Raw genomic sequence first — 24,746 nt, forward strand, 5'->3', positions numbered from 1 at the left:
ACTCTATCTTCGTACGTTTTAAATGAAAATTATACAATTTCCTTTCATTAGATAATAACCAACAAGAAATTTTAATAAAGATACTTAACTATGGTTATGAGGCTTACATAAAGAATGGGGAATTTCTAATGGTTTGTTAACAAAGATATTAAACCGTTATGATCTTACGAGCGTAAATAAACGAAATTTTTTCAAGTATAAAAACAAAAACACAGGATTCAACATCCGAAAACAGAAATATCCGGGTTAAAAACGCCACTACTTTAGATAATATTCTTCCTAATCTCGAACGATAAGTAAGACGCTAAACCGCTTTCTCTAACACAAACCAACGTGAAATTAAAAGCCGAATAACCCAAGTTCACTGGCTTTCTCCTTCTCAAAGGTCTCAAAGTACTGATATATGATTGTAACTGCTAACAATATACCAGTACCTGATCCAATGGCTCCCATGAAATCTGCCAAAACCGTCAATGCACCGATGCACATTCCTCCAAATGCAGCTGCAGTAGGGATGTACCTGTTCAGTTCCTTTTGGAGATTCGAGTCACGATGACCTGGCATCACCATTTGTTGCTCCTGCACATTTTTTTCAAAAAGATTAATATCTTATTAACGAATTTAAGTGATCGAATATTAAATAATAATGTTTGAATTACCTTTAGTTGTTTGGCTACATCTCTTGCAGAAGATCCAGAAACTTCAATCCATGTTTTGGAAAAGAGTGCACAGGCGGTTAGCATGAACACCAAGTAGAAGAGAGCATGGAAGGGATTTGCTGCCATGTCTGCCAAGCTGGATATTCACCAAACAAACAATTAATTCATGTTATTGGATATAATAAGATTGTATTTTGACCCGTTACAAACCAACCCATTGACCATAATAAGGAGTCGAGCCGCTTGTGAGCTACTCTCAAGCCTAAATCTAAGCTTGTTTAATAAACGAGCCTATTACTTAAATAAATATATTTTTATTTAATATAGTGTGTGTGTGTGCGTGCATACATATATTACATGATACTAATAATAATAGTTATGATAACACAAAATTTTACAAGATTAATATATATAATTAACACAAAAATTTGCAAAATTAATGTTGTCATAATGAACAATATTGATGATGTTTAAAAAACTCTTAAGTCGGGCTGAGCTTAATCAAGCTTGAGCCTAAAAATAAATTTGTTTAATAAACGAGTCTATTGTTTACAAATATATATTTATAATTACAAATATATAAAAAAATAACTATGTATGTATATAAGTATAACAATCAAATAATTAACAGAAAATAAAGATGTTGAGCCAAGCTCGAACTTGGCTTAAGCTATGCGAGCCAAACTCAAGCTTGGATTAAACTAAACAAGCCAGACTTGAGCTTAGCTTAAGCTAAACAAGCAAAGCTCGAGGTAAACAATATAAACAAAAAATGGGAAAATTTAATACCTAGAAGGTGCGGTAACATAGTAAGCAAGCCCACCGACCGGGACCGATTGGCCAGAGTATTCAGACTCCTTCCACTTACCCAACAAATTAACCAAGAAATTTCCACTGTACTTTCTGTGAAGCAACTGAATTTTTTTAACAAACACAATAGAATCAGTTACCAAGAAACAAAAATAAACAAAAATAAAAAAACTAATTCAAACATAATTTGTATACTACCTGAGAGATGAAGTAAAGGTTGGATACAAGTGCAGACTGAAGAATAATAGGCATGTTGGAAGTATAGAACAACTTAATCGGATAAGACCCTTGTTGACCACGCGCGTTCTTAGATCTGACAGGCAAAACAACCCGGAACCCTTGAAAGTAGATCACAATTAGGAAGATCAAAACGGTAGCCAACAAATTAGTGACATTTGGCAAGTTTTGTCGGTAAAACGCTTCACGTAACGCTCTAACTTTATCAGTCCGGGTGATCAAAAGATGGAATAGTGCAATAACTGCACCCTCAAACTCAGCACCACGGCCACTGTTAATTGTTGTCGGGCTGAATGCTTTCCAGATAATACTTTCACTGCATGATTAAATATTAATCAAAAGCTGAGCAGGAAATACATGGACACGTGACGAGGGATTATTGGCTTACCAGATGTTGGTGGCTATGAACAGTGAGATTCCAGAACCTAAACCGTATCCTTTTTGGAGAAGTTCATCCAAGCATATGACGATAATGCCAGCGAAACATAGTTGAACGATTATGAGAATTGCGTTTCCGACACCGAGTTGACCGACACTGCCGTACATTCCTGATAGAACATATGCAACAGCTTCACCAACAGCAATCAAGATACCGAGCAGCTTCTGAGCACCGTTTCTGGAAAAATCATAAGTTTAAACAAATTTAATTTAGTATAAGGTGTGCATAAGGTTGTAAACAAATCGAACGACCACAAATGAGCCATGTTCGTGTTCTTTTAGCTTTAACCAAGCAATGATCTAACTTGAACAATTAAACAAACAGTTTCCTGTTTGTTCTTGCTCGTTAAGAAAATAAGTGGGTCTGTGCTCGTTCATCAAGATAATAAGAGGGTTTGTGTTCATTCGTTCAGAAAATAAGTGGGTTCATGTTTGTTTATGTCTGTTTGCTCATAGTATAAACAAACAGCTCAAGAACACAAACAGACAACTGTACATGAATGAACAAACAGAGCCAAGCAAACACCAATTAAAATTAAACGTGAACAATATGTTAGACCTAAAGTCAATAACTCGAGAACAATACGTGTAAACTAACATACGTTAATGAACGGACATAAACAAATGTTCACGAACATAGATGAACAAACAGAAGAGCCATGTCATGTTCATTCATCTAACTAAATGAACAAAAAAGTATATTCATGTCTGTTTGTTTATTTAATAAAAGAACATACACGAACTTCCTACTGAACAGTTCACTGAACGTTTGGTTCGTTTACATGCCTTGATCCACAAATAATAAAATATTAGGAAAAAAGCTGCTTAATTTCTTACAAGAGTGCACGATCCTCACGAACATTGTTGTCAACTTCAATGATCTTTGACCCAGCTAACAGCTGCATAACCAGCCCAGAAGTCACAATGGGAGTGATACCAAGTTCCATGACGGTCCCACGGTTTGAGGCCAGAATCACACGCATCCAGTAAAACGGGTCTGCCCCGGTTGTTGAGTGAATGCCATACAGGGGAAGTTGACTGCAAACCAGAAAGATGAACAGAGAGATCACAGTGTATATGACCTTTTCTCTGAATGGAACCTTTCTGTCTGCACTTTGAACTTCTGGCAGAAACGAGAGAAACGGTCTGACCAAATGTAACACTCTGAAGCCACCTCCCATTTTAGCAAATCAGAACCGCAAACCACCTGTTCCAAATCATTTGAAAAGATTAGCAATTATAAGAAACAAGCAAACAATCACTAGAAGCTACAAATTTCAATATTGAAAATAACTTTGCACGTCTAGAATCTGTAGTTTTTCAAAATACCGGATCATATTCATAGATGCACATTGTGACAAGTATACTGGAGCTTCATAACCAAGCAGATTTTATACAAAAAATTTCATATTGAACGAAATTTGCTAACGAATCTAGAAAATATTCATATAGGTTAAAAAAAACCATGCTAGGTAGACTATAAAGAAATCGCAACAGCTCGAAAAAATCCAATAATTGTAAGTTTTTCAATTAAGATCCAATAATTCCTTATAGGGGTGTGCAAGAAACCGAACAAACCAATCCAAAACCGAAAAAACCAAATCGAAACAAAAACCGACGGTTTGGTTTTATGTCTTTGTAAAAAGTTCGGTTTTGCATGTAATAAAAACCGAACCGAACCAAAATTCTAGATTTTTATTTTCTATTATTTTTTATTTTAAGTATTTAATCAAAAAGTTTTGGCCAAGTGTATAATTAACAATTTCTACTAATTAACAAAATCATTTATACCGAAATTCATTATTTTCAGCCAACTTTCTTTTCGGCTTAAAAATTTAAAGCTAAAACGGCAAAAACAGAAACCAAAACGAAAATCGTAAGAACCGAAGCCGAACGGTTTCAAATTTCCAAAAACCGAAGTTTTGGTTTTCGGTTTGATTTTAACCCAAAACCGCACCGAACCACACCACGCACACCCCTGGTTCCTTACATTTGTTCGTTAACATTAGTTCAAAAATAAAATTCAATATTCCGTGAAAACCAGTTCATTAAGATCCAATAACTCCTTACATTTGTTCCTTTCAATTACCTTACAACTATCATCTAATTCAAAGTAAAACTCAATACTTTGAATCCAATAACCTTCAAAATCTTCTCACAACATCAACATGCAAATCATCAAGGCATAAAAACCAATAAAAAATTAAAAATTGTAAGGTTTTCAAAGCTCAACCATAACCAATCGATTAAACAAAATCACATTCCAGATCTACACAATTAAACAAAATCAACACCTCAATTACACAATCAAACATCTCAATCTACCAACACCGTCACAGATCGGATAATACAACACTTAATTTCAAATTTTTCAAAATTATATATAATAAAACATATCAATTGACGCAATTGAACGTAAGATCGGATCGGAATTAGAACTTACAAAGGTGAATTGGTTGGAATTGGGATCGACTGAACGAACGAGCCCTAGGGTTTTATACAGTTGACGGATAATACAATGTCATGCAGGTTTGAGTTTGGATCTGTTTTCTGAATGAATGCTATTTTGGAATTCATATATAACGTGACACGAGTTTCGCCCAATTAGAATGTGACATCTGGACAGCTTATCTTACGTGGTCTTCGCCCCTGTTTGCTGACTCTTGCTTTGGATTTTTATTTTTATTTCTATTTCTATTTTTGTTTTTTTTTAATATTTGGTCCTTGATGAAGTTGTGTTTTGAAACTTTAGGTATTTCTTTCATTTTTTCTTCCTTTTTGATTTGTTGGTTTTTTTTGAATGGTTAATTGAATCATTGTCGGGTACTGACTTACCCGATCAACTCAATTTCCTAAGTAATTGGAGACCATACTCAGATGAAACTCACCTTAATCACTTGGGTTGGAATCTTTGGCTTTTCGATTTGTTGTTGGACCTTATATTTTAATATAAAAAATAACCTTTGGAACCGGCTCCAAACTCACATAATTTAATGTTTAACCCACCATCAATGGTCCGGGTAATACTATTAACAACAGTAATGATAATAATACAATTAACCGATGGTTCGGCTATAATTGGTTCCATTTAAAATTAGGCATTAATAACATTACCATAAGGGCATATGTGGTGGGCGAGAAAAAGGGGCGAGAGGTTTTTGTCGCCGGGTTATGTTTTGTTTTAATATTATTATATTAATGTGTGTGTGTGACACACACACACACACACATATATATATATATATATTGGTCTACAACACCATTATACCCCTAAAACAAAAACCATCTCTTTGCTGATTGGACGTCACATGGCACAAAACACTCCATTTTGTAGCTCCTCCACTACACATAGCTAATAAACAACCAATTTATTTCATTAGCATAAGAACAAACATTTTATTACACAACAATAAACATTAAAACATAAAAAGGTAAAATAACAAACACCGTTCGTTGTCTTTCATGATACTCTCTACGCGACTACCCCCATTAGGCTTTGTTTTGGTGAGTTGCGGAGCTGGAATACTCCACTTTCATTACGTCTAAAATATTTTTTTTTCGTGCAATACTTATTGGTATATTTTCTCAAAGTGGAGTTTGACACCGCCTTCAGAAACTTCCCATAGTATTTGCGTTCCAGTAGGTATACATATTTGTCTGTCGGGTCCGGATCCTTCCCAGCTCCTGACAAGAACCGATTCCATAAAAAATCATGTCAGAAGATACTTGGTTCCTACCCGGTTCTGAGTAAAAAAATACCCAGTTTGTACACATCTACACACAAAACTTCATAGAAAAGCTTAAAGCCCATCTCATATAAACTTCATATGTAAAAGTGTGACAAGGTAAACATAAATAGTTTGTATCAGCCCAAGTGAGTTCAGTAGACATGTTAAGCCCGCTCACAGATTATTAACTTAAAGCCCACTATCATTATGTTTATTTTTATTTGAGTTTCTCAACTACTCTATATAATATTAAATGGAAAGGACGGCAACACCGTAACAATCTACAGTACATAACTTTTTGCTACAATAACTTATCTACATTATAAATTGCGTTTAAATCTTAAAAATCTCATAAATTGAGTTTTATACGTATGTTTGATATGATTCCAGCGGCTATGTTCTCGTTTTTTATTAGAGTTTACTATCACAAAATTTCAGGGCAGTTCGTGTCAGATCAGTCAGCTCGATCAAGATTCAAGACTCGTTTAACATCTTATTTTATCGTTTAACTCGCCTAATTAATAAAATGAATAATCACTCTCCTATTTTACAGATTTTAAACCTTTTGGAGATCCTATGCGTACCTTGTAATACTTTTATTTATCTTAATACATCACTTGCAAATCTTAAATAATGTGTTGTTGATCAATTGAATGTTTATATGCTAGATCTCCTTTAATCAAAATTCCTATGTTACAAGCCAAAATTTATGATTTTATTCAACTTTTAAAACTTTTTAACACAATTTAATTCTTTGACTAACTTAATCAAATTGAAACACCCTGGACTCTTGTTCCCCTATAAATTGAGCTCATTTCTCTTCATTCACTTTGTCACATCTACAATTACTAAATTTCCTTCTTCTTAAGCTCTCTTTGGTGTTTTGCATAACTTTGACTTATAAATCAAACTGATCAAGTTAAAGACTTTTTCTTATTATCTTTTATGTCATTTCCTTAGGTATGTTTGTGTTATTTTTATGCATGTTTCCATAATTTAGAAACTGAATGCTATGTTAAGCTTAACTTAACATTAGTATTAGTACATCAAAAAACGAACATAAATGATTTATGTTGTTCAACATTCAGAAACAACAAAATGGACCTCTCAAAATGAGTTAGACCGTGCTTAGTGGGCCGCTATACCCACCCAAAAAACCCTCATAGCGTCGAGAACACCCCTCCCCCAGGGGGGCGCTATGAGCTCTTTTGGGGTGGGAGTCAGTTCCCACAAAGCATCGGATATGGGATGAAAGTGATTATTGATTGGTGAGATGGTTTTAGTTGTATTATTTTTAATAATAATAATAATAATAATGAGGTAATGATTGGTAGGGCCCCATCCATTACACCATTTTTTGTTAAAAGGCCCCTATGGTGACGTGACTCCACATGTAGAATGTAAAGTAAATTGGTGGTGTATTGATTTAGGAAAAAAAACCTAGGGCTTTTTTTATAATATAAATTGAGTGGAAATTATATGGTGTTCATAACTTCATATAACCTAAACTAGTTAAGGTTTGTCATTTATAGATCTTTATTTACATTTCGATATATGTAGGCACATATTTTATTGTGTAGTTACATCTCGTTTTATGTAGGTACAAATTTTATTGTGTACGTACAAATTTTACTGTGTAGTTGCAGGTTAATCCTTCACATGCCTTTTTCTGTAGTTACATCTCATTGTGTGTAGGTACAAATTTTATTGTGTGTCGTCATAGTTCGTTGTGTGTCGTTAAAGTCATTTTGTGTAGATGCATTTTTATTCTTCATGCTTGATCAGTTAAGAGTTATATATTATAATGTGTTTTGTTTTAAAGAATATTGCAATGCATTTTGTGTTGCTCCGCTACTATCTATGATAAGCAATGTGGATATTTTGTAAAATAGTTGTTAGTTTCTAATAAGTATGTATTGTTGCTAAGAGGAAGGTTAAAATGAGAAGTAGTTTTTTTCTAAAAAGTATAAGAAGTGATTTTCACTTTTAGATCTAATATGCTACATAAGGGCAAGATTGTAAACAATCATATTATTTTATGTAAATGAATTACAAATTTAATTGTAATCCCTGTTTTCTTTCTTATAATATGGTCAATTACAATTTTTTTTAACAATTCTTTTTTATAGATAATCATGGAACAAAATCAATTATTTAGGACATTCTTAAACTATAAAATTTTATTCGTAACTTTATCCATTCAATATCTAAGAGGAACCATTCAACATGGTTAACTACAAGGAAGTTAAATACCACTCTTTTTTCAGCTGAATCCATACTACACAAATCAAATTTGTTTTTTCCTTTCTACCACATTTTTTCAACTACTCATCTCAAGTTTTTTTAACATCAAAAACTAAACTTAATTGCAGTCTTGTTACTTTAACTTACACAGTTTGTATCCACACATTTGTTATATTTGCATTTGTCTATGTTACATGTTTTAGTTGCATATTGTCCACTTATAATATCCCAATATTGTATTACATAAACATTCAATCCAAACATACATACTTGTTGGTGGTTTTGTCAACGTCTGGATTAACTATCTACCAACAAACAAAATTAATGATGTGTATGTAACAAAAAGTTCGTTAAATAAAATCAAGTAACCAAGGTTTCAAATCATACTATTGGGTTATATTCAATGGATGTGATTTTTGTCCATACTTGTTTAGAATGTTGGATTTCGATAAAAACATATATATATATATATATATATATTTATGATGTGTTATTTTTCATACTATTGTGTTATATCTCATACGGTTTTTAAACTTTTGTTTGAATATACCGTTGTGTTATATTTTAATGTTTGTGGCTTTTGTCCATATTTGTTCAAAATTTGTTTTTTCGTTCAAAAGAAATATTGGTGTGTCATTGTTTATACAATTGGGCAATTGTTGTTACAATTTAAACATTCTTTTTCAACATATGGTGTGTTAATGAAGACATGATGGATCATCATTCTATCCTACAATTGTAAATGGAGATTTCGTCTACTTCAATCAGATATGTGTTTTTAATATAGTGTTTTTTTTACATTTCAATCACATAAATTATAGGTTTTAATATACTGTTTTTAACTGCCTCAGTGTGTAGTAATTCAGCTAGTGTGTTTTTCTGGCAATTCAGCTAGTGAGTTTTACGTTATGTTTTCTGGTAATTCAACAAAGTTTATATATAGTGTGTATTCATTACTGCATTAATTAATGGTGTTAACAATTTAGTTCATGGATGTTCTTGGTATTGGGTTTTAAATTTGGTAGTAAATATGATAATTAAAGCTTTAATAAATATTACCATATATAATATAACACATGAGACGATTATTGCCTTTAACACATCTTTATTGGCCTTTAAAATAAAACACACCCCCAATTATCTCAACTTTCCATCTTAACCATTGATTGCTAAGATCCAATGCTTCAGATTTCTTCCTACATTTTTTAGACACTCTTAACTTTTTAGAATAACATCACCCTTGTTGCTAATATAAATTAATCTTTATATTAAAATTCATTGTAAATTATAGTTGCATGTGTAGATTGCAGTTGGTTGTGAAGTTGTGTGTGTGGTATAATAGTTTTTTTTGTTGTGTATGATGCTCTGTGAAGATATTGTATGAATGAATAGGATATTACAGTTGGTGTAGGTGTTTGTGTGGTTGTATATCGAAGTAATTTGTTTTGTTTTGCCTTGAAAACATATTTAATACATTTGGCGTTTGAAAGTATGCCAAATAACATAGGGGAGGCTTTGGTTAGAAACACGATTTCATGCATGGTGAAGGGCGATATGTAAGGCCCCGGTCCCGGTGCCCTACTTTAGCGTTGGATTTACTCATAAACACAGTTCTAAATATCATAGTTAAATAAAATTTTCGCGGAATAGATAAAAAAAACATTCGTTACATAAGTCTTAAAATTTGAAACAATATTAAACATGTCTTTTAGTTTAAACATCATAAATAAAGTCTTCAGATGCCAGCCTCTTTTATTCCATTGCCATGTGCCCCTCTTCAAGTCAGCTGTCTCATTCTACTCACCTGCGTGCATACTAAAAGGCAGCTACGCTGAGTGAGTTCTAGTTAATCAGGCAACATACAATACGTTTACCAAACTTACTTACATGTATCCGAACACATATTACTTTCTTAATCTGCTTATACTTCATTCATACTTTATACTTTCATACTTTCATTCATACTTACATACTTTCATACTTTCTTTCTTTCATACTTTCTTGTTTTAGTCTATTAATACTTACTTAACAATCCTTACATTTTAAATAGCATTTCGCCATACTTCCTCGAGTATTATTAGGGTCCGGTCCTCTTTCTGCGTCGAGTATTATTAGGGCTCGGTTCCCTTCTTCCTCGAGTATTATTAGGGTCCGGTTCCCTTTTCTACCATACAACCATACCTTACATTTCTTTATCTTTATAATTATAAACTTTCATACATACTTTCAATCTTTACAATAGCATGCATACTCCAGTCATACTTCATGTATCATATTAGCACATATCATACACTTACCACTTAAGGTAAGTGTATTAACTAATCACATTGAGTATGCACACAGCTCCAAAAACATAACAAAGAAATGTGGCTAGAAACTGATCTGGGTCCTGTTTCTTTCTGAATTTATAGTAATTCTCTTCTTTAGCTGTGCACGGCTAACTGTATAATAATTACAAGTATCAATTAATTATCTCTAACTATATCATATTTCTAAGTTATTGTAACCCCTAGCTACGGGGGTCCGGGGGCAACGCCCCTGGCAGCGGGGTTCCGGGGTCCAAGTGGAAGAGGCCCTAGCTAGGGTTAAGCTGGATTAATCTAATCGAATTCTCAGTTCTAACCGAATGACCATTTATAATCGAATGAGCCTTCTATAAGAATGACATATTCTATTCGAATGGACATTCTATTCGAATGGCAGATTCTATTCGAATGGACATTCTGTTCGATTCAAATGGTATTTGCACCTTTTTCCTTCTTTCATCTCTTTTCTAATCGAATGCTTTCCCTTCGAATGCTTGCTTTTCATTCGAATATACATACTGTAGGGTATTATGTCACACCCCAAACCACGGCCTAGGCGTATGACAACTATGTTGGTACCACATTTGTAAATAAATCAGAGTTACGTTCAATTAGCGGAAGTCTTATAAACATGTGGATTTAACTTATAAATATTTACATACAAATGACGGGATATAAAAGTTTCCCATTTAGTATTTAAAAGATTACTGGTTTTATAATTACAAACCACCATTTAAGTATATTAAGTTTATACAAAACAAATCTGAGCCATCGGATATATAAGTAGCACTTCGATACTTCAAGCGCTAATCTTGCTCACCTGCAAAATGTAAGAAAATACGTCAGCAACGAATGCTGGTGAATATGCTGACGCTAAAATACTTTTTTTTACTTTATTACCCCCCCGAGACTACGCCTGCCTCGGCCCATCGTGGTTTAGGAATAACAAAGTTAAAACGACACATTTATAAATTCGAGTCTCTACACTAGGTCACCTCAGCAAACACCGCAGCGTTCGACTTAGTTAAGTACCCGTATGTATACACATGGTCGTGTTTCCTATAGGAAAGCGTCCTACGACCAGGCGTTGTCGTTAAGCCTACCTTGTTGGCGTTTGGAAACCCTAGGAACTCGAGCAGCACTCCAACGCCGCTTGGTCTCCTTTGTCGTCTTGATCAACGTATCTCCTTGTCGCCAAACGATATCACCAATCTTCAAAACTCGTTGGCACACTTTTTGGGATGCATCGCCATGATAACAAACGCCTTCTTGGTTATATGAGGGTGGAGGGTGGCACGAGCTTTGAGGAAACGAACACGTAGATCGAGAAATTGGGGCACTCTTATCGAGACTAATCGAGAGTGTGGTTATGGAATTCTAGAGAGATGTTAGGGAGAGAGTAGTATGTCTGATTTGATGCGAGATCAGCTGAACCCGTGGCCTTCTATTTATAGCCAAAATTTGGACCCCATCGCGGTACGCGACGGGCCTTAGCTTAGCCTGTCGCGTACCGCGACGTAGGCTTGGCCAGTCACCCATTAGACCTGCCACGTGACGACACGTGTCAGGCGTTGCGACACGTGGCGGCCGTGTTGCCACGTGGTGACACGTGGCGGCAGACGATGCCACCGTGTGCCACGTGCACACGTGTCACAACGTGTCAGATAACCCATCGCGCTATGCGATGGGTCTCTCTTCTGATCCATCGCGTAGCGCGATGGGTTAGGAAAACAGAATTTTTAATTTTAACCCTCAGGTTTGGATTTTGGCAAATTTAGTCCCTTAACTTTGTCTTTTTGACATTTTGAACTCGAATTTTACATGATGTTACATCCTCCCCACCTTGAAATAAATCTTGTCCTCGAGATTGCTTCATTGAAATAGACGGGGATATTTCTTTTTCATTTCCGATTCGAGTTCCCATGTATACTCGGGCCCTCTTTGTGAGTCCCATTTGACTTTCACAATTTTTAACGTTCGTCTTTATAATTTCTTTGTTTTCGAATCTTCTATTTGAATTGGACGTTCTACGAATTTTAAGTTTTCATTTATTTCAACGTTTTTTAATGGCATAGCTTAAGATTCATCAGTCAAACATTTACGTAGATTCGAAATATGGAATACATCGTGTATCCATTGCATTTCCTCGGGCAGTCGCAATCGGTATGCAACAGTACCAATTCATTCGAGTAGCTCGAATGGTCAAACGAATCGAGGGCTTAATTTTTCTTTCTTACCGAAGCGAACAACGCCTCTCTAGGGCGAGACTTTTAATAACACATTATCACCAAAATTAAACTCTAACAGCTTACGACGGACATCGGCGTAAATCTTTTGGCGATCACGTGCCATCTTAAGTCGTTCTCGGATTTGGAGAATCTTGTCGGTGGTTTCTTGGACTATCTCGGGTCTAGATAATTGATTGTCTCCGGTTTCAGACCAACACACGAGCGTTCTACATTTTCGACCATATAACGCCTCCATGGTGCGGCTTGAATACTTGTGTGATAGCTATTATTATACGAGAATTCCATTAGGGGTAAGTGGTCATACCAACTTCCACCTAAAGCGATCACACAAGCTCGGAGCATGTCTTCCAACGTTTGGATCATTTTTTCGCTTTGCCCATCAGTTTGCGGATGATAGACGGTGCTAAGGTTAAGCTTTGTGCCTAAGGCTTGTTGGAAGCTTTTCCAAAAATGTGATGTGAAACGACTGTCTCGATCAGAAATTATAGACAACGGTACTCCATGCAAAGCAACGATGTTGTTCACATAAATACGCGCTAGTATATCCATTGAGTATGATTCATTGATGGGTATAAAGTGTGCGGATTTTGTCAATCGATCCACAATCACCCAGATTGCGTTATGTTGTCGAGTCGTTTTAGGGAGTTTGGTAACGAAATCCATTGTAATTAACTCCCATTTCCATACTGGAAGTTCGGGTTGCTAGAGCAATCCCGAAGGCTTTTGGTGCTCAGCCTTGACTTTCAAACATGTTAAACATTTCGCAACATGCGAAGCGACATCCCTTTTCATCCCATTCAACAGTAGTTCGATTTGAGATTATGGTACATTTTGTCACTACCGGGGTCCATCATGTACTTGGACTTATAGGCTTTGTTCAAAATTTTCTTACGCAAGTCCCCAACGATTGGTACCTAAATCCTATTTCCGAGTCTAAAGATATCACCGTCACCCTTGATTAACGAGTCAATGGTGTCGACGTTTTTCGTCAGAGATTTGGTTTTCATTGATCGCTTGAATTTGGGCAGATTTGATTTGTTCGAGAAGATCAATTTGAAGTTCTAGACGCAACGCTCGGACTCTTTTAGGCTTCTCATGTTCCTTGCGACTTAAGGCATCAGCCACGACGTTGGCTTTGCCTTCATGGTAAACAATCTCGCAGTCGTAATCATTGAGTGTTTCCATCCATCGTCGTTGACGCATGTTGAGCTCTTTTTGATCGAAAATATGCTTTAAGATTTTATGATCAGTGTACACGATAAATCTTACTCCATAGAGATAGTGCCTCAATATCTTAAGTGCAAAGATTATGGCGCCTAACTCTAGATCGTGAGTCGTATAGTTCTTTTCGTGTACTTTGAGTTGACGAGAGGCGTAAGCGATTACCTTCTTACGTTGCATTAGTACACATCCCAAGCCGGAGTGAGATGCGTCACTAAATACCACAAAGTCCTCAGTACCCTCTGGCAAGGCCAGTATAGGTGCTTGGGTGAGCTTTTGTTTGAGTATATCGAACGCCTCTTGTTTCTTTGTTCCCCATTCGTATTTGATATTGTTCTTGCGAGTTAAGGAGGTTAGGGGAAACGATTCGGGAAAAGTTTTCAATGAACATACGGTAGTAGCCGGCCAAACCTAAGAAACTTTGAATCTCGGTTGGCGATTTTGGGATCTCCCACTTAGAGATAGCTTCAATCTTAGCGGGATCGACTTGAATACCATTGACATTGATGATGTGACCAAGAAATTGTACTTCATGCAACCAGAACTTGCATTTTGAGAATTTAGCATACAATTTCTCGGTTCTAAGAATTTCAAGCAAAGTTTGAAGATGGACTTCTTGATCATCCTTAGACTTAGAATAAATTAATATGTCGTCAATAAATACTATCACAAATTTATCTAAGTAAGGCTTGCAGATTCGATTCATCATGTCCATGAACGCAGCTGGCGTATTAGTAAGTCCAAACGGCATGACCGTGAACTCATAATGTCCATACCTTGTTCGAAAAACGGTCTTTGGGATATCTTCGGATTGGACTTTGAGTTGGTGATAGCCGGAACGAAGATCGATTTTAGAGAAGAAGCTAGTACCTTGAAGTTGGTCAAAAAGATCATCGATTCGAGGGAGCGGATAACGATTTTTGATTATGACTTTGTTTAACGCACGATAATCGATACACATACGCATAGATCCATCCTTCTTTTTGACGAATAGGATTGGTGCTCCCCATTGTGACGAACTCAGTCGAATAAAGCCTTTCTCCAAAAGCTCGTCGAGTTGTTTCTTTAACTACTTCATCTCGGTTGCGCTAAGCGATACGGAACTTTAGCGATCGGAGCAGTACCGGGAATGAGATCGATCATAAACTCTACTTCGGGATCGGGAGGAATTTCGGGAAGTTCATCAGGAAAGACGTCGAAAAAGTCAGAGACTATAGGTACGTCCTTTATCTCCTTTGGCTTTGATTCTTCAATGACGTAGGCCATGAATGCTAAGCATCCTTGATTTAAACATTTATTAGCCCTAATTATGGAAATTATGCTAACTTGGCCAGCGTCTTTGTCCCCTTCAATTCGAATCGTTCATTTATCGGGGGCTTGAAGTTCAGTAGTTTTGCTATTACAGATGATACGGGCATAGTTATCGGATTACCAATCCATACCAAGTACAATATCAAAACCAGCAAGTGCCATTGGTAAAAGTTGGATAGGCAGAATATAACCAGCTAAGTGAAGTTTTCCGTTTTTAAGGGCTTCGGAGATCTTAACGATTTCGCCACCAGCAGTCTTGACGCTTAGAGTTTTATTTAACTTTATTAAAGGTTCGTTTAATAGACTACAAAAGCTATAATCTATAAAACTTAAATTGGCACCCTAATCGAATAAAACTCTAGCATAGGTGTCGTTGACTAGAAACGTACCGGTAATGGTTTCTGGTATGTCAGCGGCCTTCTTTGTGTTGAGTACAAAGACTCTCGCGTTTCCCTTCTTGTTCTGGCCACTTCCACCCGCACCACCAGTCGCGGGTTTGTTCTTTGGGCATTCAAAGCTCAAGTGTCCCATCTCTTTACAGTTGTAGCATGTCATTTTCTTTTTCCAACAGTCAGCAGCTGCATGACCCGTACGGTTGCATGACTCACAAACTTTAGGAGGCGGAGCGAAGTTACATCGACCCTTGTGATACCTTCTACATGTTTTGCATGTCGTAGCATTTGAATTGAATCGACTTTGGGATTGGTTTACGCCTTTTCCTTTGAAGTTGGCGCTTCCTCCAGTTCTCCCTTGAGCAGTTGTTGTAACCTTCTTATCTTCTTCCTTGTTGCGAACTATACCGCCCATCAGATAACCAACCAATTCCATCGCGAAGTCGGCGGTTTGTGGTAAGTGTGACCTCACCAAATCGCGGATTTCCCGCGGCAGTCCCCAATGTATCAGGTAACTTTGCTGGATTCAGGATTTACCAGCTGAGGAACCAGACGACAATATTCGTGAAACTTGGTGTTGTATTCACGAAGATTAGTCCCCTTGACCTTAAGATTGAGAAATTTAGTTTGAATTTGGTCGGTTTCATGCATGGGACAAAAATTTCCCATTAACATCGCTTTGAATTCATCCCAACTTAAATTGTACATCACATCTCTTCCTTTGCTCATAATCATTGTATTCCACCACTCAAGCGCTTCTCCTTTGAACATCAGGGCAGAATATTGGATCTTCTCCTCATCGAAACACTTGCTTGTTATTACAATTGTTTCCATCTCCTCAAGCCACCTCACAGTTGTGATGGCTCCTTTATGTGACAATCGTCAATTTCAGGTTAACTCAGTTAACTCAACTCCGTCAATTCAAACTTAAAGATCATTGAATCTATAACACACACTTCATTACATTTAAACTAGGGTTTAAATGACGCTTAACACTTACTACATGTGTAGTCTTTCGGGAATTGCACCGAAACGCAAACGAGTTGACGCAAACGATTGGTGAATAAACGAAAAACGTCAACATAATAATTATGTGATAATTATGTGTTAACATATGTGTTACTTGATTATATGGTGTGTAATGCTAGACAAGAAACAAGAACTAAGTTAGTTAAGCTAGGAAAAGTAATACTTAGAAGTGGAGGGGCCAAAGTGTAACATAGTATTCTATAAATATATCATTAACAACAAACCCTAACTTATTCTCTCCCCACACACACAATCCCGATCGGAGCTTCCTTCCTTGTGAACCCTTGGCTGCCGTCACCTATACACACACATACAACCATCAAATCAAGTCCTTGATTGAAGAATTAGGTGCTAGGAAGGTATAATTGATTATCCTATACATCCTTATTACTTGATTTTGATGTTTGTTGGGTTAATTGTAAACCCTAGCTGCCGATTCTATATGTATATGTAGTTATTATGATTGTTGTTGATTAATTGATGATTTGATAACTAGATTGGATGTTGTTACATGTTGATTGTTGTGTCTATGATTTGAGTTCAAACAAAAACCCTAATCATGTATGTAATGGGTAATTGATGTGCATGGATGGTGTTTATGAAGTCTAGAGTGTTATATGAATGCATGATAGTTCATAGATTGTTAATATGTTGAGTTTGGATGCAAACAGTTTCTGGACAGAATGTGTATTTGATGTTTAAGTGACTGTAACGAAGTGTAAATGTGAAAATTGGTTGAGATTATTGATACTACAGTAAACTAGGTTGAGTCTAGTTTCTAAAGAATATAAACTTGTAATTTTTGGATAAGTAGAAGTTAACTTTTATGATTTTACAAAAACGTTGTGCAAAGCTGAGCTATTAGACCTGCTGTTAGGTTGTTTTGTAAATATTATATTTCATGATCTACGAGACCAATTGGGTTGGTTCCACTTCTGGAAGTTGACTTATTGAGTTAGGAACCTAACCCAAGTGGTGTTGCATTTATTGGATTTTTCGTTTAACGGGAATTGCAAATAACATTCTGTTGCGCATGAATTTGACTGTTATGAGTTTGCTGTAATGATTTGATGATTGTGAGAAAACTATGTGGAATAAAAATATAATAAAATATGTTCTGGAAACCTAAGACATATATGCTTCTGTGATGATTTTTGGTAAATTAATTGAGATTCTATGATTGGTGGAATAGTACAATCTTTTAAGTAGAATTTCTGTCTCGGTGAAACTAGCTGCTGAGTTTTGTGAAAATGCATGAAATATGATACTTGCTAATTTATTATCGTGTTTTGACCAAATTGCCCTTGAGGGGAATGATTGCAAGATAATTGTCGTGTTTTGACTAAAATGCCCTTGCGGGGAATAACTGCTAATTGATTGTCATAATTTGACCAAATTGCCCTTATGGGGAATAATGGCTAGTTAATTGTCATGATTTGACCAAAATGTCCTTACGGGGAATAATTGCTAGTGATGTACTTTATGAATACATGACACGTATATGATTGCTTACACATGTAATGTGTCACAAATACACTTGTTAAAGTCACACACGATTCACAAACGAAACACGAAACATGTTATGTGCATAGGTATTATGTGCCGGGTCTAGAGACTCGATAATATTCCGACACTTAGAAAAATCTCTTTGTTGTTTTAGAACGCTAGAGAGAGTTTTTCTGTGACGCGCATCTTGGTGATTTAATTTGGGAAATTCTTTGCAAACAGTGAGTTTCACTTACCCCTTTAAACTGTTTTAAACGCTTTTCACTTGGGGGAGATAACATACTCCGAAAAACGCATTTAAGATTTTGTTAGTAAATTATATATCACTTGTAAAGGCTAAGTGGCAAACGAAACATTTGAAGTCCTACACATCGAACCGGTTAATATTTGGAATAGCGAGTCACTGTTGAGTAGTACTACTGGGTTTGACAAACCCCACCCAACGCTAAACTCGACTGGAAGTCGAGCGGGTGTAATTTTGGCTAACACGTACCATGGTCTGGATGACCTGGTGACAAGGCACTTGATAAACAGTCAGCTTCGGTGTCGAACACTTAGTAATACTTGCTTTATAGGCTAGCTACCTATAGATATATAATTGACATAACACTATCTGGTAACGCAAAACGCTGTAACGCAAAACGCTGTAACGCAAAACGCTGAACGCAAACGCTAAACATTTATTTTTATATAACTTGTGAACTCACCAACCTTGTGTTGACACTTTTAGTATGTTATTCTCAGGTAGCCGAGGCGGGCGCGCGGTTTAGGAACATACATTGCTTGAAAAACTTTTAACTATGCAAACTTACTTTTAACTGTTATCATTGGTTTTAAATCGTCCTGCGTGACGTAACATTGTTTTCTATGGTTTTACGCTTCCGCATTAAATTACTCGTAAACGTTTTTCATGGTTTTGAAACTTTGTTTTATGGTTTGATTATAACTGATGATTCTGATCCTGTTAGTTCACACCCTCTGACGGTAAAACTCCGTTAGTGGATTTTGAGGGTGTGACACTTTATCACCATGGAACTCTTTCAGTCCATAGTATTTGAAGTCCTTGAACGAACACCCATTGATTTTGAGTTTCTTAAATTTTTGTCTAACACTTCCATCAGCATTCGACTCATGAACGCTTTCTTCGATACGAGACGGGTTCGGACGAGATTTTCGGGAAGGATTAACGGAATGAGAATGTTGAGTTTTTCTATTGAGACCTAGCCATAGACTCATCTCTAACCGCATCCATAATCATCTTTTGTATTTGTTTCATATATTTATCGGGGATCGGTTCATCTTGATTATTTACGGGGTCTTTCCCCTTTCTTATCTCGTCTTCTTTTCGTGTATTCTCGTTGTTATTACTTTGTTCAGACATTTTTCTTTTTAATATCTCTTTTTATATCTGAAATTTTAACAACGTTTCCTTTATTAAACATATATTTTATTACACATTTATATATATATATATATCACAAAAGGATATATATACTTATTTTACTATACATACATATATATATATATATCATTTAATAGATATATATATATATATCATCCTATCTTTATTTCAAGAACGTTTCAACGTTCTTGTTACACACATATATCACATAACATATAAGATTATATTATACACATAACTTCACATTGCATCCTCTTCACCATCTTCAATCTTTCATGAACTTCCTCACCACTTTTGTTAGCTTGCTGCACTTATGAAGGAGTGTCTTTCCTATTTTCTTCTTTTTCTCTCCTTCAATGGCCATCTTCTTTCTCCAATCATCTGTTTCGTGCAAAGCGCGGTCCAAGTGTTCTTCATACGACTATGGAACTTCGTTGGGGTATCCATATTGTGGAGGTGGGTCGCGGTAACCCAATGTCACCATTTCATAGTGATTCCTTGGTTCTGGATACGGAACTTCAGTCATGTCGGATGAAAAGTAGAAGAAATCTTTAGCAGCTTGGTTTTGTTCTCGGATCTCATCAGCTTGTTCTTCTTCTGTTGGGATCACGCCTTGGGACGGTGGAAAACTTGATGAAGCTTGGTTTTTGAGTTTCTCAAGATATTGGACATATGGATGGTTTTGGGAAGTGAGTGATCCATACATTGATGTTGATATCTCATTGGGATTATCGGGATGCTCTTCTTCCAGTTCAGACTCTTCCTCAGGATCCTCCTCTTCTTCGGGGTCTTCCTCTTCCTCCTCGGGTTCTTCCTCTTCCATAAGCTGAGTGGTTTCATTGTTTATCGGGGGCATCTGGAAACTTTCATAGGGCATCATCACCCTCATTCTAGGTTTGCAGGACGGCCCTCTATTATTGTTGGGTTGAGATTTGACTTCATTGAAAGTGGAGCTTCCGGTATGCCATCGTCGTTAATCGGAGTGGCACTTCATCCAGTCGGAGGATGGGGATCTTGTTCTTCTTTGATGGGTAAGTTGGAAAGGAATGCATAGGATGGATGAGGATTAGGTGGTAGGTATCCAGTTGGGTAGTACTGCGGTATCTCCGAGGGTTGGTATATAGGGATCTCAGTTGGATGGTACGTCGGTACTTCAGAGGGATGGTACATTGGTATGCTTGGTGAATGGTAACTTGAGTGCCTTGGTGGCTCGATTCTTGGTTTCGGTGGACTATTGGGAACGTCTATTGGATAGTGTTTACTTCCGGGGTAGTATACGGGTTTGGTTAAGTCATGTTCCACATCTTGGTCAAAGTACGCTTCATAGTATCCTTCACTCATATTATCCTCGGGGTAAGGTTCGGCGATTCCAGCCTCTTTAGCCTTGCGCACATAGTTCTCCATATGGGTTTTGAATGACATCTATCATTGTGGGTGGTTTAGAATGTGGAGGGAAAGAAAAGGTTACCAGCCTATCTTATCCCTAAAACAAATAATAAATTAATTCCTATACTTGGATCGAAGCTTGGGTATTGTTTTATGATACCCAATTCGCTAAGATCGATGGCTCTGATACCAATAGTTGTCACACCCCAAACCACGTCTAGGCGTATGACAACTATGTTGGTACCACATTTGTAAATAAAACAGAGTTACGTTCAATTAGCGGAAGTCTTATAAACATGTGGATTTAACTTATAAATATTTACATACAAAAGACGGGATATAAAAGTTTCCCGTTTAGTATTTAAAAGATTACTTGTTTTATAATTACAAACCACCGTTTAAGTATATTAAGTTTATACAAAACAAATCCGAGCCATCGGATATATAAGTAGCACTTCGATACTTCAAGCGCTAATCTTGGTCACCTGCAAAATGTAAGAAAATACGTCAGCAACGAATGCTGGTGAATATGCTGACGCTAAAATATTTTCTTTTACTTTATTACCCCTCGAGACTACGCCTGCCTCGGCCCATCGTGGCTTAGGAATAACAAAGTTAAAACGACACATTTATAAATTCGAGTCTCTACACTAGGTCACCTCAGCAAACACCGCAACGTTTGACTTAGTTAAGTACCCGTATGTATACACATGGTTGTGCTTCCTATAGGAAAGCGTCCTACGACCAGGCGTGGTGCAATGTGCCCACCGCGTAATATGTAAGGATCCAGACAAACGTATACTACAGCCTGAGGGCTAGGCTTATACCTTTATTTATAACGGTTTTAGGAACACGTAGACCCTTGTAAATAATTTTCATATAACACGTTTGACTCGTTTAAATAAGTTTGTAAAAGTTTGGGGGCGTATTCACCTTTTCACTTTGGGATCGGCTTCAAACACCGTTCGAGGGTCTTTCCCTTGCTATCTCGCACCTATAGTACGAGTATAACCATTTGTTAGTCGGATATACAATCCGGCTTAAGACCTTTAGTCATATTTTATAAACTTTACCTCGATGAAGTTCAATATCTCTTTTACTTTAAAACCTTTAGTTAAAAAGTAATTTATAAACCTTTAGTTTATTTATGAAACCCGACGTTTCTTCTTTTTTAAGAAACGTATTCTTTTTCTTTTATTATTTATGAATAGTTATTTATTTGTTAAATAATATTTTCATAACAAAGAAGAATATATACTTACACACATATATATTTATCACTATTCAATATCTTATCTTTTGTTCATTTCTTTGTTATGTTTTCTTTTCTTTTTATCGAGGTATCGAGTATAACCTCGACTTAAGGTTTAAGCCTTTATAAGAATATTTTATTATATTCAGTTGTCGTTACGCCTACCTTGTTGGCGTTTAGAAACCCAAGGAACTCGAGCAACACTCCAACGCCGCTTGGTCTCCTTTGTCGTCTTGATCAACGTCTCTCCTTGTTGCTAAACGATATCACCAATCTTCAACACTCGTTGGCACACTTCTCGGGATGCATCGCCATGATAACAAACGCCTTCTTGGTTATATGTGGAGGGTGGCACGAGCTTCGAGGAAACGAACACGTAGATCGAGAAATCGCGGCACGCTTATTGAGACGAATCGAGAGTGTGGTTATGGAATTTTAGAGAGATGTTAGGGAGAGAGTAGTATGTGTGATTTGATGTGAGATCAGCTGATCCCGTGGCCTTCTATTTATAGCCAAATTTTGGACCCCATCGCGGTACGCGACGGGCCTTGGCTTAGCCTGTCGCGTACCGCGACGTAGGCTTGGCCAGTCACCCATTAGACCTGCCATGTGGCGACACGTGGCATACGTTGCGCCACGTGGCGACACGTGGCGGCAGACGATGCCACCGTGTGCCACGTGGCACACGTGTCACAACGTGTCAAATAACCCATCGCGGTACGTGATGGGGCTCTCTTATGATCCATCGCGTAGCGCGATGGGTCAGGAAAACATAATTTTTAATTTTAACCCTCAGGTTTGGATTTTGGCAAATTTAGTCCCTTAACTTTGTCCTTTTGACATTTTGAACTCTAATTTTACACGATGTTACATATTAACACCTTCATCATCATTATTACCTCATATATTAACATCCGTTCTCATTTTTCAGTGTTGTATCATCTCCTAAACGTTTTCCTTTCTATCTTAGACCAAGATCTAGCTTACTTATCAATAAAGTTTACACCTTTATTGATTTCAAACTCCTTTAAGATAGATCTAGGGTTATTATATGAACCGTTTATACTAACGAGCCCATTAAGTTCACTTTTAACATCAAGTTTACATTTTTATGATATAAAAATACCCGATTTGCCTTAGTACCAAGTCTTAGGGCGAACCGTTCTTAAAATCTAAACCTTTATACATAAAATGTACCTCTTAACGTATTTTAAGCTACGGGTTAGCTTCTCGTACAACTATGGACTTGTTTCTTGCTTGATAATCAAAGATCTAATAGGATCTAAGCTTAGTTTGGATCTCGGATCTCGGCTGTGATATTAGGAGTGTTTTTGTGTGTTCTCGAGTGTGTTATGGAGGCTAGAAGATAAGAATGAGGGTTTTAGGGAGGTTTAAAGGGTTTATATACCCTTAAGCCCATTGACCTAAGGCTAATCACCATCTCTTATTCCATCTTTCTTTGTCCAAGTCCACACTTTATTTAACTTAGCTATATATAAACGCACCCTTAAACGAAACATCTTTTATTTATTATTATCAAAAGTAGGATGTTACACGATAAAACCGAATGAGACTAAGAACATTTATATTATTTTCTATCCATTATATATAAATTATGTTTTTATGTAAGCTAAACTAAGTGGTCAAGTGTTTATGACCTGTTTATGGAACTTGGATAAACTTTGCATGCTATATTTTGTTTGAAAATCGTTCCTACACTACAAAAAAATGTTCCTACACAAAAGCAAATTATCCCAACACTGCAACAAATTGTCCCTATAATGTAAGAAATTATCCCAACACAACAACAAATTGCTCCTATAGTGCATAGATTATCCCAACGCTGCAACAAATTGTCCCTATGCTACAACAAATTGTTCCTACATTGCCACCAGATTAATATGAAATAATAAAAAAAATTATACATGTAGTGTTGTTTGTAGCACAGAATGCAAGAACAATATTGAACCTAGAAGTTTATGAAATCCACCAGTTTAAATAGAATTGAAAAAAAAATTCATCGATCTTAATGGATTTTATCACACTACCAAAATGTTTTTAATTGAAATAATATTTTGGTTGTGAAATCATTTTAGTTTATTAGAAATAAAATGAAACCAATTCTAAAAACATAATTCGCACAAAAGTCCTAATAGTACGATAATCGGTTTTAAAATCAGTTAAAATATGAAACACGTATATACTATTTCTTATGATTAAAAGGTGAATTTATCTCTGAATCATGTTTTTTTATACTGTTGACATCGTTAAGCTTCTAGACGTTAGGGGAAATTGACTTAGATGATGAAGAACAAAATCGGTTACAACAAAAAAGCAAATCATATAATAAAACAATGAATTGAAACTCCTAAAATAATTATTAGTTACCATAACAATAAGCCTGAAGATTTTACTAATATACCCTTATATTTTTATATTTAAAAAAATATAAAATAAAAAGAAGAATTGTGATTGGTTATAATCTTTTCTTGCATTTCCCGTACTAAGAATACTTCTGAAATGAACATAATCCTAACTTTTAATAGCTAAAGACATAACGTACAATTCGGAAATCA

The 24,746-nt window shown here is 36.2% G+C and overlaps 2 protein-coding genes across 2 annotated transcripts in view; one reads left to right on the top strand and one right to left on the bottom strand.

Moving 5' to 3' along the window:
* The window catches only part of LOC143620949 (putative alpha,alpha-trehalose-phosphate synthase [UDP-forming] 7), a 178,346-nt gene that overhangs the window by 42,837 nt on the left and 110,763 nt on the right, over positions 1-24,746 (top strand). The gene's annotated exons all lie outside the window — the stretch shown is intronic.
* LOC143620947 (uncharacterized) lies at positions 145-4,774 on the bottom strand. Its single transcript, XM_077092510.1, has 7 exons — positions 4,588-4,774; positions 2,982-3,351; positions 2,095-2,322; positions 1,668-2,022; positions 1,449-1,573; positions 660-795; positions 145-579 (listed from the first exon to the last, which is right to left on the bottom strand). The coding sequence occupies exons 2-7, from the start codon at positions 3,323-3,325 to the stop codon at positions 340-342; spliced, it is 1,428 nt and encodes a 475-aa protein (XP_076948625.1). The 5' UTR covers positions 3,326-3,351; positions 4,588-4,774; the 3' UTR covers positions 145-339.

Source organism: Bidens hawaiensis, unplaced genomic scaffold (genome assembly GCF_021521415.1).
Source record: "Bidens hawaiensis isolate Kalapana, Puna unplaced genomic scaffold, B.hawaiensis_p1.1 tig00002735_1, whole genome shotgun sequence".
Taxonomy (NCBI): domain Eukaryota; kingdom Viridiplantae; phylum Streptophyta; class Magnoliopsida; order Asterales; family Asteraceae; genus Bidens; species Bidens hawaiensis.